The 17,593-nt window shown below is 40.7% G+C and overlaps 1 protein-coding gene across 4 annotated transcripts in view; it reads left to right on the top strand.

Annotated features, from left to right (window-relative positions):
- LOC105563732 (putative DNA helicase Ino80) overlaps positions 1-16,338 on the top strand; it is a 17,663-nt gene extending 1,325 nt beyond the window's left edge. The window contains exons 1-27 of one of the 4 annotated variants that reach the window (XM_012015592.1): positions 383-690; positions 1,256-1,415; positions 1,513-1,592; positions 1,675-1,886; positions 1,962-2,135; positions 2,214-2,510; positions 2,598-2,756; positions 2,836-3,005; positions 3,131-3,347; positions 3,435-3,522; positions 3,636-3,927; positions 4,025-4,227; positions 4,317-4,457; positions 4,523-4,644; positions 4,761-5,053; positions 5,131-5,410; positions 5,492-5,644; positions 5,717-5,960; positions 6,058-6,185; positions 6,255-6,349; positions 7,092-7,164; positions 7,874-8,032; positions 8,112-8,214; positions 8,679-8,794; positions 9,139-9,321; positions 9,604-9,973; positions 14,807-16,338. In XM_012015592.1, the coding sequence (XP_011870982.1) occupies positions 1,282-1,415; positions 1,513-1,592; positions 1,675-1,886; positions 1,962-2,135; positions 2,214-2,510; positions 2,598-2,756; positions 2,836-3,005; positions 3,131-3,347; positions 3,435-3,522; positions 3,636-3,927; positions 4,025-4,227; positions 4,317-4,457; positions 4,523-4,644; positions 4,761-5,053; positions 5,131-5,410; positions 5,492-5,644; positions 5,717-5,960; positions 6,058-6,185; positions 6,255-6,349; positions 7,092-7,164; positions 7,874-8,032; positions 8,112-8,214; positions 8,679-8,794; positions 9,139-9,321; positions 9,604-9,973; positions 14,807-15,270 (4,950 nt within the window). In that variant the 5' untranslated portion in view covers positions 383-690; positions 1,256-1,281 and the 3' untranslated portion in view covers positions 15,271-16,338. The other 3 variants (XM_012015594.1, XM_012015593.1, XM_012015595.1) reach the window with 3 other exon arrangements.
- The last annotated feature ends 1,255 nt before the right edge of the window (positions 16,339-17,593 follow it).

Below are 17,593 nucleotides of genomic sequence, written 5' to 3'. Positions count from 1 at the left end.
GAGACCGCCGTCTCGGCGGGCAAGATTTTGCCGGATCATATATTCTTGCGCGAATTTGATAATCTTCGTACGAGATTTACGCGCAGATCGACGCGATTAACTTTCGCCAACTCGGCACGTACGCTCGTTTACGTCGCGCGCGCCCGCATCGAGCGCGATCCAATTGTTTGTTGGTCGAGAGACAAGTCTCCGTCTTTGTTTGAGCAACGAGAACCCGCATGGAATTAATGATCCGTCGAGAATCGAGGCTCTCGTCGACGAGAGACGACCCCCCCCCCGTTTTCCGCGACAGAAATTTTGCAAAGTCGCGCGTTCGCGGCTCGTTGCGGCATATACTAGAAAACGGATGGAGATCTGGGCCGTAATTCGGACAATTGTACGTGCACGCAGGTGGACGCCTTGGGAGAGGAGATAACGCAGAAACGAGATCCGCCGGGTGGACCGCGCGCACGGGCACGGGCGCGGCCAGCGCCACCTACTGAAAACAAAAATGGTGGCGAGCACGATGCCCTATCCCTGCCCCGCTTTAATGGCACGCCAAATGTCTGCGTTCTCTAGGCTTCCTTCTACCATGTATTCCCCTACGACCGATGTATCTGATTTCGCTGTGAACAGAGGGAATCGCACCCCGGTGGTAGGCTCTGTTGCGCGTGCGAAATAAGCGGGGGCCGCGTATAACCAAAACAAAAGGTGATAGCAAAACCGTTGGCCGAGTATTTGGCCGAATTATAACCGCACCAGCTTCCGATACGACGTGTCACTCGCCTTATATAATGAAATTAGCCGCGCGCGATCCCGCATGCCAGTTCCACGCCCGTAGTATGCGCCGTCCGTTGCTCGAAACCCGACAGTTCCCCCGGTGCACAGGCGGCGACCCAGCTGGGGCTGGCCTTCCCCGCGACTCGCCGTCTGCAACTTTTCCACGTTTTCCCTTTTCCGTCCCGGTGCACGTGTGACGCGTACCTTCCCTCACTTTCGCCGTAGCCTGCGATGCTTCTCACTGGGTTTGTACAGTTCCAGGGAGAAAACTCGCCTTATACGTAGCTGAAACTTGTTTTAATCGTTACCGCATAGATTCAGTGCCTTAGTGAATCAGCCGAGTACTTTTCACCCGCGAGCACCGCCGAAAAGCTTACCTTCGCGTGTTGCCCAAGACGCGTATAGATTCAGTGTCGGTAGTTTTGCTTAAATAGATTTGTCGCAGTCTTTAAATTGTTATCTTGTTATTTTATTCCGTGCTTGTGCATCGTTGCAGATTGTCAGGCTTCTCATAGACGGGTAATGTCTGATAGAGCAAACACGATGAAGCTCGAAGCTGAGATGGCTGAGCCCTTGCATTTTCAAAGACTGGAGCGCAGTCTGAATGTGCAGCCTTTCTTAAAGCAGGTCGACAATCTTTTTCAAGAACAAGCTAGGTACTGATACAATTATCATTTGTAAAATATGTTCTTACTACGCTAACCCAGGACACATCCGTGATACATGTAACAATACAAACGTTCCGCTTTCCAGTGAGGATGACAAGTCTGTCTCGTCGGAGTCTTCCGACAACTCGGATGCTTATCTCGATAATGTACCCACTCGCAAAGAAGGTTGGTATAAATTGTCAGGTTTCATCTCATTTAAATAGTTGAATCCACGCTTCCTTGTGACTTTTCTCTGTTACTCTTTCAGAAGCGAAAATCAACAAGTTAAGGCTATACAACATGTCCGATGTAGGAGACGAAAGACGGTGGTTGCAAGATATCCTTCTAAGCGATTCCTCCGACAGTTCCGCATCGGGTTCTGACACGGATAGCCAAATCACGGAAGAAGATTTTCAAGATATGCTGAAGATTCATATATTACGGAAAAAATATCAAGGTCGCTTTTACCAGAAACCAGAAGTGAGCACATGACAATTAACCACGTTTAGCAAATGTTTAACGATTCGAGATGTTGTAACGTATTGTTATTTTCAGAATATTCAATATCAATATTACAGCGCAGGCTTATTATCGAATTACGATAGATTCTTAGAACATCAAAAGCTGATTGTGGGTAATAAGAAGAAGAAAGAGAAGAAACCAGATAAAAAAATCATGAAGATTAAGAAGGAAAAGATTAATCGTCACTCTGCATCTCAGGAGTATCGTGTATGTAAATTTTATATGTTACATGTACATTAACGTTTACGTTCTACGTTTCCTTCAGTGAAAATGTTATAATTTTAGAAAGGAGAATATCCGGAGGGAGAATGGGATAAATCAATTCCCAAGGGGGAAGAGTTAGACGAATCTGAATTGGAAGCCATAATGCGTCATCAGCCTCGAGGTAGAGGTAGAAAAAAGCATAATACCAAGAGTGTTGAGGTAATGACGATGAGACGAAGAAAAATATGGGTGATGATGTCGAAAAAAGAACTAGGAAAAGTACAAAGGGCCAAAACCAATAACCATAAAGAAATGCTAATAAGTTGTAAGAAAGTAGCGCAGCATTGTATGAAATACTGGAGACAGAAAGCAATGCAAGTGAGTACAAGTTAATGCTTGAACTGTGTGCTCGACTTCTTATATTTATAGATTGTATGTATTATTTATTTTTATCTTACGATTCAGTCGCAGAAAAACATGAAAGAAACTATCTGGCGGGCGAAACGCTTGACAAGAGAGATGCAGTCTTATTGGAAGCGTTATGATCGAGTCGAACGGGAAACCAGGAGAAGATTAGAAAAAGAAGCTGAAGAGCAACGTAAAATGGACGTAGAACTTATCGAAGTAAGAAGATATTAGATTATATGAAAAGATATGTTTTCACTTTTTATTTTTCCCAATTTTGACGTTGCTCTTCTTTCAGGCAAAACGTCAGCAGAGGAAATTAAATTTCCTTATTACTCAAACAGAATTGTATGCCCATTTCATGTCGCGAAAAATAGATAAGGCATCAGCAGAGGAACAATCGAGAATCTTAAATCAATTGGACGAAGAAAAGAATCCCAGACTTATTGGTATCGACGATTATGATAGGTACTTGAATTAAATTTTTAGTTTTACCCACGTGTGTCCTAAAACTGATTACTTTAATGTTGTATATGATTATTAAAGCCTATTTCATATTTAACTGCGAAAGCTTATATTTATTAAATGTGTAGTGACACCATGAAACATAAGGCAAAAAGAAACGCGACTGAAGCATTTAACAATGAAAAGGCCAGAACCAAGCAATTTGATACAGCTGCCGCATCTCAAGAGTTACGTCTCAGCGATACACCTGAGAACCTGGAGCATCCGCAACCTTCAATTTTCAAGGGAAATCTGAAAGGTTATCAATTAAAAGGAATGAATTGGTTGGCAAATTTGTATGATCAGGTTTGTAACTACGTATACACTACGTTGTTAAAATTACCAAATATCTTTGTTTTATTAATATGATCTAACTTTGTGAATTGTTTTCAGGGTATTAGCGGAATACTAGCTGATGAGATGGGCCTGGGAAAAACTGTACAATCCATAGCATTTTTATGTCATGTGGCCGAAAGATATTGTAAGTCTGTAGCATTTAAGCTTGATTATTACAATTCTAACATTTTATATGCATCGTTGAAGCTGTTGCAAAAGTAACTTGACAATGAATGTATAATTGGCAATTAATTTTAGCTGTTTGGGGACCATTCTTAATTATATCGCCAGCTTCAACATTGCATAACTGGCAGCAGGAAATGGCGAGATTTGTACCAGTATTCAAAGTAGTTCCATATTGGGGTAATCCTCAAGAACGCAAGATACTCAGACAATTTTGGGATACTAAAGATTTGCACACAAAAGAAGCTTCTTTCCATGTTGTAATAACAAGTTATCAGTTAGTAATCACGGATTATAAATATTTTAATAGAATAAAATGGCAATATATGATCTTGGATGAAGCACAAGCTATAAAAAGCACAAGCAGGTATGTTATTCTATGTTCATGTTTTACTTTTTTGTTATTGGCTGTGACAATTGGATGATAATTCTCTTTAACTAATATATATTAATTATTTTAACAGTATGAGATGGAAATTGTTATTGGGATTTAGTTGTCGTAATAGATTATTGCTCAGTGGTACTCCTATACAAAATAGTATGGCAGAATTATGGGCATTATTACATTTCATTATGCCTACATTGTTTGATTCGCACGATGAATTTAACGAGTGGTTCTCCAAAGATATCGAAAGCCACGCGGAGAATAAAACTGGAATAGATGAAAGTAAATCACTTTATATAAATTATCGTATTAAATGGGAAATACGATTACATATATTATAAATGATAAAATGTACATATTTTATACTGTAGAACACTTATCGAGACTTCACATGATCTTGAAGCCTTTCATGTTACGAAGAATAAAGAAAGACGTGGAAAATGAATTATCTGATAAGATTGAAGTGATGGTGTATTGTCCACTCACGACTCGACAAAAACTACTCTACTCAGGTAACTTGATTTTATTTTCATGGATTAAATGTTTATAGCTTTTGCTACATTTCTCTTCTTTGTAGCGTTGAAGAAAAAAATTCGGATAGAGGATTTGCTGCATTATACAGTGGGTGGAGGAGACACTGCGTCTAACGATAAAAACTTTACTTCCAATCTAATGAATCTAGTCATGCAGTTCCGAAAGGTACTGTTATATGTATTTTTCTAAAAATTTCTATTTATGCTCAATGTATATCTGAAAACAGTGCGTCTTAAATCCACATTTAGTTTTTAAAGACGAATGTAACATGTTAATTGCAGGTCTGCAATCATCCAGAACTGTTCGAACGTAGGGACGCTAGATCACCGTTTTTCATAAATACGGAATGTTATAATATGCCTGCTTTGCTGTACAATGAAGGACTTTTACATCTAACATTACCATCCAAAGATCATTTGTTGTACAATAGGTTGTTTATATTTGCCGCAGAATATATTCACCGCACTCTTCATTGCAACGAAGATTTGCACGAAAATACATTTTCATTTAGTAGATTTATCAATCTCTCACCGATGGAAATAAACAAAATGTTTACCGCTGGTACCCTATTCAGGTATGTAAATATCGAATAAGAGAATAATTGATTCGTTGCCTTACTTTAATTTAAATCTTTTATATTTATATTTATAGATTATGTTTAATAACGCTCATGGAAAGAAGATTAAGAATGGTACAATACTGGGAAAATTGGCACACCGATAGCAAATCGAGGACACCTACAAACCAGATGTTTTATTTGCCTAAAAAATTTGACGTTTTATCAACAACGTTGCAAGATCTATTTTTCACCAGCAAGATAATCGAGGGCGAGTCTTTCTACACACATACCAGTCATACGATACATTCGATGCCGGAAACTGTTGCCCACAGAATACTACGTAGTAGTAAAAAAGCTAATCAGCTATTAAAAGTAAGCACATCTTACATTATATAATATACATGCATATCAAAAGTTGGCAGAATATGTGATGCAGTGTGTCTTAATATTTAGTTACAAAGGATATTACCGACTGGTAAAATTGAACAAACGGAAGATTCAAAATTAGCCCTGCTTCCTGAACATCCTCATCATCCGCGGCAGCCTATAATGCGATACTGCCAACAAACAACGATTCCTGCCTTTGTTTGCGATAATAATCCCAAGGTTAATATAATTTTCTCTGATGCAATCCAGAAACCAGGAACAATATAATCAATTTGCACTTAATAATTGCAGGTTCAAGCTAATCCGCGAAAGTTATATGTCAGTAATAGTTCTGCAGCATGTGCTTGGAAAAGGCACGAAGAATGTGGTGGTCTATTTGGCCAAAGATTACTTTGGCTCGGTTGCGAACGAGCACTTTCTGAAGAAAAGTCGGGCATTCATGCCGGCCAAACAATGTCAGCATTTTGCTATCAGCCACAGGGTGGATTATCCGCGTGTGCCCCTATTAATGGATGGTCGCATATCATTGTACCAGGTACATTCAAGATTATCTTATAATCGAGTGTACTTTAGTAATATAATTCTAGCAATTACTTAATGTTAATATGGAAATATAAATTAAATTATTTTAGATAAGCAAACGTTAGTGACAGACGCTGGCAAACTTTCTGTGCTGGACAGTCTTTTACGGCGTCTGAAAGAACAAGGTCATAGAGTGCTGATCTATTCGCAAATGACAAAAATGATCGACTTGCTAGAGGTATGTTTCACCTGTTTGCTGATTCGGAGACAGATAATCATTTTATTGTAACAAATTTATTTCTCGCAGGAATATATGTATCATAGGAAACATACATTTATGAGATTAGATGGTTCGTCAAAAATCTCAGATCGTCGTGACATGGTGGCAGATTTTCAAAAAAGGTAATTGCTTTGTTTTATTTTACGTAAGAATTTTATGGAGAACTTAAAACTTTTCCAGTAATATAATCGCAGTTTGTGTAAAATTTTTATCACTGGGGAATCAGTGTCAGTTGTTTCTTAAAAAAATATGTTACTTATAAATTGCGCTGATTAGAATATCTTCCTGTGTTAACAGTATACGGTTACATACTTAAAGCGTGATTCTGAGATCGCATGTCCTGTATGGTTCAGCCGCGCATAACTAACACGCGAATTAATTGCCGAATCGTTCCCATCTTGTAGACAGCTGCAGGTTTTCAAACGCGCGACAGCCATAAAACAGAAGCTCTATTGGGTTATTATTCAGCAGCGTGGAGTAGTTACTAGAATTTCTATTCCCTATATTTCTACAAGATAATTTTAATCTTGGAATAATGATCCTTTTATATCGCTATTGAGCGATAGACAAAATGTTGGACTTTTCTTTCGTGCAGTTTGTGTTAATTTCTTATTCAGTGCTCATTTATGTACATCTCTTTCATATTTTTATTTTATACACTTGAAAATAGATAAAAGAGGGAGAGGGGAAGCAAAGAATACCATTTAAACCGTTGAAATCTCGTGATCATGTACTCATATTGAGGAGGATTTTATCCTAGAAATCCTTCAAAGACATCGAAATCTCAGATTAATTTACATACAAAATGACCGATGTCTTCACTCCTCGGTTTAGTTGACTCTGTGGGATTATTTCGTGTTTTAGAGCGGACATATTCGTCTTTCTGCTCAGTACTAGAGCTGGCGGCCTGGGAATCAACCTCACCGCAGCAGACACGGTTAGTAATCCTTGTTTTATGTGCATTTACTTATTCGTCATCTCAACTTTCGCTTTTTACTCTCTCTGATTATACACGCACATACAAGTCTATGAGATAGAGATCTCTGTCAGAATTAATCTATGCGATTAATATTGCTCTTACTACCAATTTTGTGCATGCTGTAAATCTATTTTTTATATATTGCAATAAAGGGAAGAGGCACATAAAAAATATCTACATTGCCGAATACCGTTTACTCCTTCCGTGCGCAAAGATATCGCGAGATTGTCAATACCGTCCAATCTTCTATCATCGATTTAACAAATCTGTTATTCCTTTCGCGACATTACATGCTTGATTCAATATACATTCTACAATAGTATTGCAACGAATGGGAATTGTGACTGCACGATTGCATACTATAAACTGTCTATAAATTGATCTGAAAGATAAACATCTGAAATTAAAGCGTGTATAATATTACTGTACGATTATAAATTGACCCAAGAGATTTTTTTTATTATTAATAATTTACATTTCTATAGATTGATTATATTATAGTTTAATTTTGTATTACAACATTAATTTGGTAGTATACATATTATAAGAAAGAAGTGCATAAATTTATTTTGCGTGGAAAAAGTATCGCAATAATTTCGCGCAGCAATAGTTACGTATTACGGTATTTTTTAATGCTGCAATTGCAATTAACGGTGTCTATTTACAGGTGATATTTTATGATAGTGATTGGAACCCTACTGTAGACCAACAAGCTATGGATCGCGCCCACAGACTGGGGCAGACCAAGCAAGTCACGGTCTACCGATTAATATGTAAAGGAACTATCGAAGAACGAATTTTGCAGAGAGCGCGCGAAAAGAGCGAGGTTCATTTTATAAATCACTGTGTTTATAGATGCTAAAATTAAGTGTGGAACATATGCAGAGGGAACGTTTTCATTGCAGATTCAACGTATGGTCATAAGCGGTGGAAATTTCAAGCCCGACACTTTGAAACCCAAAGAAGTCGTTTCATTACTATTGGACGATGAAGAAATCGAAGCGAAATGTAAGTATCTCAACAACACTGTTACTTTATATTACTTTTATTTGATAACTGTAATTTTATCAAAAACTTGTTACGAAAAAGAATCGTGTAAAATCCACGCGAAATTAATCGAAGAACACGCATGGCGCTGGTTTTCTCTTTAGGAAATTTATTTAAGAAGTTAAAATTTCTGATCAATTAAAATCCTTAAAAAATAGAATTAATAGAAAAGTCGTTAGATAGACTTTTTATTCGTCGTCACTATTGACCGTTCTATCGTGTCCGCACGGCAGGACGCGCGTGTATACACAAACGCGTCGAAAATGAGCCGAGGAGCGAGACGAGGGCGGTTGAGGTGGCCGCGATTACATTATGCTCGTTAGCTTATGCTAATGGCCTAATAAGGAATAATAATAAGAAACGGAGTAACGAACGCCGCCGCGTCCTCCGCCTATAGTACAAGCCCGTACGTTCGTATATTTCAGACAGCCAACGAAGCGAGGAGAGAAAGCAGCAGCGAGCGGAGGAGGCTCGCCTCGAGTCGAACCTACAGCACAAGGAGAGGGACCGGAAGAGGAAGTTAACCGCGCTTCCGGTCAAGGTGAGCCCGGCGCCCTTATACACCGCTATCGGTCGCGTCGCAAAGATTCTTTTTAAGTCCTTTTCTTCGTCATTTTCTCTAACCACCACTTTTTTCCTCCTATACCTTCTCATTTCCTTAATACTTATATAGTATTATCGGTTGATAGCCGAATTCACTGATACCTTTCATTATTTTATTTAATAATTAATTGCACGTGTAAATAATTGCTTGATCAATTATTTGAGAATATTTAACCCGCAATGCGGTCGCATTGAAATGTGTTAATTAATAAAAATTAGAACTAATTCGGACATTTTCCATTCGTCTCAATTGTATTGTTCGTTATAATCTTTATTTTTCAGAACGATACGAAGAAATCGTGTCAGGCGGATGCTAATGGAGACAAAAACAACGATACCGTTTACGTTAATGAGCCTAAACCAGCCACCAATCCGATTCAGTCACAGCACCAGAACAATCACCATCAACAACAGTTAGAAAATATAGATAATTATAGCACACCGACTAGCCCGGCCAAGTCAGAAGTACGTTTCAAACAAAATTATAATACATTAAAGACTTTCTATTCTTAACATATTATCCTCGTGTATTTTATATTTTATATATATATATATATATTAATAATTATATTATTTGATAGTTTCAAATGTTTTGATGAAACGTTTTGAAAGCAAAATCTGAAGAGATATATCTTTTGACGATAATGTTATATGTATTTTGAAAGCGTTCTCTTGCTTCGTTTCACTGTCTGTAATAATGTTATATGATCCTTGATACTGATACCTTGATACTTGGACTTCTTACAGGATGAAACGAGTAACGAGGGACTCGTGGTCGATGTGGATGGTCCGGTGGTGGTTTCCGGTAGCGATTCTCATGGACAGTCTCGGGGCAGTATTCACCAGTTCGGAGAACCTCCACCTAAGATCGCCCGCCTTGGACATCATTTCACCTTCGGCGTGGGTGCAAACGCGCGAATGCGACAATCTGTACGCGGCGCAAGCAAACGCGGCCGACCGCGAGGTTCCCGTAGAGGTGGGCCAATTGGCGGTAAAGGAAGAGGGCTGCTTTTGGTGCATCCGTCGTCAAAGGTTTCAAACATGGCCAGCGAGTCGTCGTCGACAGCGATGCCGTCGGTCGACGGAGGTGGATGCTCGAACGAGGTGTTGCGGCACTGTAAGTACTTTTTGAGTAATTTAGTGATAAATATGCAATAAGTATATTTTTATTGATAAATATAATGAAAGTATATTTAGCAATAAAAATTTAGAGATAGATAAATATCGCGTAAGCAAACAAAACTTGGCATTCGCCAAAAATTTACCAGAGATAACAATGATCTCAATGTTTTTAAATGTTTGTGCTTTAATTATCCACGCAAATGCGACAGTGTAATTTGTATAAATGTCTATGCAGTTCTCTCAATCGCCCTTGTTATAGTTTTGTCGAGGGTTTTATATACCGGGCGGAAATATTCGTAATGAACCAAAAGGGAAACGTTTATAATTAATATCGTAACAATGTTAACAAGATGGCAGATAAAAGCAAAAGGACGCCGCGAAATGAAAAAGCTCGCGAGAAAGATGACTTCTTTTGCAAACGCGACCCCGTCAATCGATACCATTAATCCCGGCTGACTTTTTCGTGCGGAGGTCTCCTCGCCCCCGGTCCTCTTTTACACCCACGATGCTATCTTTCGCCCGGACACTTGTCCGGGTTCTCAGGGGACTTTGTGGTTCGCGAGAAAAACCGCCCATGGGTCCATCGCGACCCCATCGTCGACCGATGGTGAAATTCCCTCGCGAGCACATGTGCACCCACGAGTATCAAGGGGGTAACAGTTGGCGCTCCTCCACGGGGCACCCTTAGAGACATCCGCCTCCTATCCTCCCCCTTTTTCTCGTGACTCATTCTGTGACTCGTTTTGTAAACGACGAATTCGGGGCTTAGTCCTATGGGGAAAGCTTAGCTGAAACATTTGTTGCGCGACGCAAGTGCATTGTGAGACAAGGGCGTTCTAGAAATCTGACAGTCATCGGAAATACGTAACGTTTTTCAACAGTTGACTCATACGAGCAAACTTCCTTATGTCATGGTTACAATGTTTCTGTTTTAACATCAGACAGAAACGATAATTAATATTAGAGGACAGTCCCCTATTATGAGACTGGCTCCTAATATGAGATAGCGGAGTTTCTGCTAAATTGATAGGCGTCATCTGTTGGTCCCGCCATGAATATATTGCCCTTGAAGCGAAAAAAGGTTTTCAATGCCAAATTGAATTTGGACATTGAAAATCTACTAGAACCTCTCACATTAGAATCCTATCTCATAATAGAGGACTTTCCTCTACATAATACTGTTTTTATACGCGTTATATTTTTGTCTTCCGACGCACAAAAGCTTCGTTACCAAAAATTGTCATTGCCTCACAAGCCATAGGATATTTCTCAAACATTCTACCTTTAACGAAACGATTAATTCTCTCGTATGAAGCAACATCGTGATAGGGACGTTGAACAAACGTCGTTACGTGCTCAACGTTCTCGCGCTAATTAGAGAGAGAGAGAGAGACAGAAAGAGAAAGAGGGTGAGATACGGTGCGTATGTCCGATAAGACGACCTCACGCAACGCCACGTGGACCGTGGACACCATGTGAATGCGTGCGTGCGTGCGTGCGCGTGAGCGAGTGTTAACACATTCCGTCTCGTGCTACGTGTACGTACGAAAGGAAAGGGGTCGGTCTCTCTCACTTGTCGTCGACTGGAAGACGAGGCGGACAATAGCAGGTGCGGAGCGAAGGCGACAGCTGCGATCGATGCTCTTCTTAGGTTTTTGGAACTCTCGCGCGCGCGCTCTCTCTTTCTCTCTTCTTCTTTCTCCCCCGTCTTTCTTTTTCTCCTTTTCCGTCTTCGTCATCGTCATTCTCTTCGTCCTCCTCTTCGTCACCGCCTTTTTTTACGCGTCTTTTCGGTTCCCACTTCGTCCTTTTCTCCATTAGTTATCTCCTTATCAAGATGCAGCGCGCGCTTGATCCAGCTGTCAATGCTCCGAGCTCTCACCGGCATGCGTCCAGCATTATTCCCGCTGATTATAACTTGCATCCCGCTTATTTTATTCACCGATGAACCGACGACTGTGATTAATGGGGGTAAGTTCGGGACCGGGAAAGTAAAATATGATCGAATTGATATCAACGTAATCGCTTTCGCGAGTTATGTATTATCGAGGGATCTAAACTCTAAAGATAATTGCGTTCGAGTTAAAATCTATATTTTGCATAAACGCGAAAGATTCAAGTCAGATTAATTCAATGTTCTTCCGAGCACCCTTTAATACGATAGACCTATATTTATACTAATTTATTTACGTGTGCACTGAAGCATACGAATTATGTGATATTTTTTTCCGAATCTCCAGTTTTTTTAATTGATTGTCGTTCAATTTACCAACATCTATTGCGATTTTCAAACGCAACTGTGATACATTTCAGTTACATAACCCGACATCTAATTTCCCTTGTCGTTTCGCCAAGTCAAGTAAAAAAGGGACAAAGCTCATAGGGTAGGGAGAATTACACGGACTCTGTAAGGGGTTGAATGTTGTCGATTCGTGCCGTGCCTTACCGTACCTTACTGTGTCATCTCGCCCGTCGACTCCGCATCTTCTCGAATATCATATTTTCATACCGCCACGTAGTATTTTCGGATGATTAAATTTTTCCCTTTTCTGCCTACAATTATCCTGCAGCTGCAATTATCAACATTGATACGCGAGACACGCAGCTTGAACTTTTTTTTATCGAAATCTATTATGTTTACTTTAAATATATATTGGCATTTGCGTCAGGATTTATAAAGTCGGTAAATCTTCGCTTTAAATATTAAAACTAAACACGCGAAGAGAAAATGAATTAGAGGGTTTCTTTATAGTAAAATATTAAATTTATAGTAAATTATAATTAAAATCGGCTGTAAGGAAAAATGTATACTTTCAGAGGGTTAATTTACATAGTTTTAACGTTGTGTCCTAGATATCGTAAAATATCGGTTCGGTGTTCGGGGTGCACATAATTAATAGTTTTACTTAACTCAAATTAATGGGCGGGAAGTGGTTTTGTAAAATTTCATATAAATTCATTAGGCGATACGATTATCCCGATTCTTGATCTCGAGCTTCTCCCCTGAGCCTTCTAAACGTGACTCAGACGTGACCGAGTACGAGATAAAATATATGTCTGTGAAAATGGTTTTCTCGCACGGGTGAGATAATGGTAGGCTAATGCGGCAGAGCAGGACGAGGGAGAGCTAGAGCAAGCTGGATATTCCAATGTTTCAACATTCCGTGGATACTCCCATTCTCTCTATCTCGAAAGTTTTACCTTTGCGCCCAACGAGCTCTGTCTCGTGCATTTGCACGTTAAATATAAAGTTATAATATAGTTATATTTACAATTTAATTTGGCCAGAATACAAGTTGTAAATTAATTTATAGAACTTTCCGTTGAATTACCTGGACGTTAGATAGCGAGTTTCATTACGTGGGGGCATGTAATGGTTAATTTTATGAATCTGTTTAATACAAGGGCATCAGCCGGATTTCAATTTTCATCGTGGCTGTCCACGCAACTTTGCAATTTGCCAGTCATCAGGTTTAATAAATTAAAAGAACACGCATTATTTTGTAGCTTAATCATTGTAAAGAATAATACAAGAACTTTCGTTTTGTAATGTTGTAGAAAATACGCGATGTTGCACACGTGTTATTTGACAGTCGAAATGTCGGAGTATCACGACTTATTTATACGCGACATTTGAAGATCGTCATCTTAGATTCTCGTGAGGCGTCTTTGAATTTCTCCCTCTTCCCTGTCAATGCGATTCACGCGTAGAATTTTCAGAGCACATTATCGCATCGCTAGCGGAGTGCGAGAGTTGGCGTCCCGTGGAGACAGACGCGCATTTTCGCGTTTTCCACCCCTCGTCCATTTCGCTAAGTGTCCTCTTAGACCCCGTAGTGGCTGAAGAGGAACCGCTCCTCGAGCGATTGGGTACGTGCCGCGGAATGCCGACGAGGCGGCGGGATAGAGACGAAAAGGGCCAAAATACGAGATATCCACGTTCGAGATGAGTACTGATTTTCGTATGCGTCGCGTCCCGCTGAAAAGACCAGAAAAGACTTGCCCGCGCCGTTTCCTCTCGAGAACTCGACTCGAGAGAAGCACGAAATGGGATCTTTCTAAGCGTTTGTTACGTGATTATTTTAACGCCCTGCGCCGAAGTACGTAACAATGACATTCTCTCACGATGCTCAAATAACGCGTATTTGAGCATCGTATTCCGGCCTGCTTGTTCAATAATCGTAGAAACTCAACTGTAGGATGTACCCATTCTGTTTCTAAGAAATGCTACTCCTCGCCTCTCGTGGGAATTTTCTTCTCAATCTATTTCCTCGCAGGAATATTTGTTAATTGTGCAAGACGTTGTACAAGCCTGTAATTGATATTTTTTCCCATGGTATTTAACTTACGAGCGATAATTTGGGCGTTTCGCTCCTTTGCTAAACTGGTTAACACCTCGTAGTCCGCGAGTGTCCTCTCTCGCATCTTTGGCCAGGATAACCGGTGAATAACCGATTAACTGGTCGAACCAGTCAACGTTAAGTTCGTTTATCATAGCTTCTGTGCGTCCGCTTTGCCGTAATCGTAAACGTTGTAGTTACATCTACATCCATCTTGTCATCTAATTATTGCAATTAACGTCCGTTCTCGGTGGTCCAATAAATCTCAGAGCGCGCGTCTCGTACAAACAGGGGCGATATATAGTTTGAAATTAATGAATTGGATTTTGATTAGGTTTAATAGAATCTCTAATAGAAATTGCACACGCATGCAGATACGTATACATGTAATTTGATCGAACTACATCGGAACGAGAAACTGTTAGCGCAGCGGCGAAATTTTCAGCAGAACCTCCTGGAACGAAGAGGCGTACCTTTTTATGTCCTAGGGACTCCGGCGACTTCCGACCCGGCGGACGGAGACGGCCCCAGCACGGTGGGTCCACTTGGTCCAGTGGGCACTTTGATACCTTTATCGGGACGCAGTGGTAACGCGGGGATTCGTAGAGGTCCTGGTAGACCACGATTACGGCCGACTGGTCCCGCGCATCAAGGCTATCGCACTCCCGGTCATCATCATGGCAAAAAGATCCAGCGTCCGCTTCCAGTACCTATCAGGTCCCATCAAACGGTCGCGGGTGTCGGTCAGCAGAAAGTGTCTTCGTCGTCGTCGTCGTCGCAGAAGCGTCCCGGCATTTCGATGACCGGCGCGTCGTCGTCATCTTCAGTTCCGATGACAACTGCAAATTCAACGTCACTGTTATCGTCGTCGTCGTCCTCATCGTCCTCGTTGGCGGAATCGCGACCTTTCGGATTCTACACGCAGCAACAGCCACGCGCAGGATCATCGTAGTTTCGCGAAAAAGTGAGTGGAAAAAAAAAGGAAAAAGTGAGTGACTTGGGTTGAAATGGTTCCTGATGTCTCACTCAAAGACGCTCAACCTCACGGTGTCGGTGAAATATCTCTGTGCTTTTTCTTTCCGCCAGGTACCGAAATTTCTACAACAGAGTAATCTTAATTAGATTAATAGGGCAGTGAAAACACATTTTCGTAGCTCACGGTTTATTTCTCGAAATTTCAGACTTGATTAAAATACCGCATATTGTATCTCGTGAGAATTTAACTTTCGCCAGGGATGTTTCTGTACGCGTGACTCGAGCGTGCAGTTCTGATAAGCGTTAGATCCCGCTCTCTCCCCTTTGTCTCAATTATAATTCCACTGCTAAATTATAATTATATGCGAAAAAGAGGCAGCGATTGACAATATCTAGGCACTGTTACGGTTACGAATATATTGCACAATTATATTTATTTATAAGAAATACGGCGGGACTCATCGTCGAACGTTAGTAAAAACTCGTCGACGTCAGTTAGGTACTTAATTTGATGCTTGCCTTTGAATCCCTTCCTCGGATTCGTTTCCTCAGTTTTACAGCAATTTGGATCGTGCTCTTCGATGAAACGCGCAAGAACGAAATTCTTGCGGGACACTTATCCGCTGCGGGAGTGAAAGGGGTCGATTCTTTTTGTTATTAATCAGTCGATCCGATTCTACGTATGTGGTACAAGTGTAGCTCTCGTTTTTAACTCTAAGTGTACAATTAGATAGTCGACACGGCGTGTCGTCGCGCGCACGTTGGCGCCGAATTCTGACGAAGATCATCGACAGATCAGATCTCCGGCGTATACGACGAAAAAGGGGACGGGGAGGTATTTTGGATTTGCCCCCTCCGGTTCTATCTGTCGATCGCTCTCTCGGCGTCTTTGTACATTGTTCATTAACGATAGCATTATTCCGTCACTAGACTCGGCTAGCCGATATTTTTTATGCATGTTACGAGACGTCGTTAGGCCAATTCAATTTGTAAAAGAATAGTATTTATATTAGCAATAAACAGATAAAAATTTCACCTTCACGAATGCCACGCCCATAGTTTATTGCCAATATTATACACAGAATTCCCACCTTCTCGAATTCCCTTCCACCGACGAACGTTTCAACTTAATTGCTATTTTTCCTCAAGAAAAGTTTCATTTCTAATGTTTTTTTAACTATTTTAATTCAGCTTTGAATTAAAAGTAACAATGAAGTTTATATTTTTAATTAAATTTAAAGTTAAATTCTCCACTCTCTCCGTGGATAAAAAACGCAATACAAAATTGGAACGATACAATATCTGTCCGTATCCGTTCTCTTATTTCTGCTACTTTCAATTCCCGAGAAACATGCAAACGATCGTCGAGTGCGGTAAGAGGACGACGAGGATTCTGTACGATAATGACTGATCAACGAAGCGGTGTCCGAAAGCTGGAAGTGCCGGTTAATGGCGCGAGTATGCAGCTGTCGGTGGAGCCGCGTCATCATCTGCGTGATTGGGATCAAGCCGAGCGCGAGGAATCCTTCGTGCCTCGTGATTCCTTTTATCTGATCGCGCGAACTACGAGAGTCCCATGCGTAGCGCATTTTTGGAATTAATTAGCGAATATCCCTTTCCTGTCGTATATGTAAGTCGGTTAGGAGTTCGTTGGTTTCCAACTGTTGCCGTTAAATTGTTCGAAAAGCCGCGGTTGAGAGATACGCGACGCGCGGCTGCTGTATATATTACCCTGAATTGATTTAATTTATTGCACAAACAGACATTCTCGGAGCTTCAAGATGTGCCACGATAATTTGATTTATCTTGAATTTTGTGTCTTAATATGCATTGTACCATTATAATTTAAACGCGGAAGTAATTAACATTCTATATTATTTTGCAATGTAAATGGACGATCGTAATTCAACTCACCTCGTCGCACACGTGGTCGCTTTCCTCATCGATAGTACATCAACAACAACAACGAGCAGCAAAGGGTTGTACTGCTGCTTCAACGGAAGGTGAACATTCGTGCACAATTGCAGCCCGCATACTATCGACATCGTAGGTCGCAGGCTCTCGTCAAGGTCGCTGCTATAAGGACGGGCCATCGCTCAATGACGTTCAAAGGCATCGGGTAAGTACTGCAAGAGAGAAAAAGAACGGGAGTGCGGAGGAGAGGACGCGATAGGGGTTGCAGTCGGGACTGAATGGGCGAGAGCAAAATTAAGTTATCACGACGATCGACTTGGTCGCTTCCTCTCTTCCCCGCAGTGGCCACAAATACATAGGGACTGGACGTTATCGTATTGCGACGC

This window comes from Vollenhovia emeryi, unplaced genomic scaffold, assembly GCF_000949405.1.
Source record: "Vollenhovia emeryi isolate VEMERY1.0 unplaced genomic scaffold, V.emery_V1.0 DF939172.1, whole genome shotgun sequence".
In the NCBI taxonomy this organism is placed as follows: Eukaryota; Metazoa; Arthropoda; class Insecta; order Hymenoptera; family Formicidae; genus Vollenhovia; species Vollenhovia emeryi.
The sequence above is the reverse complement of the archived record's forward strand: the minus strand, read 5'-3'. Positions and strand labels throughout refer to the sequence as shown.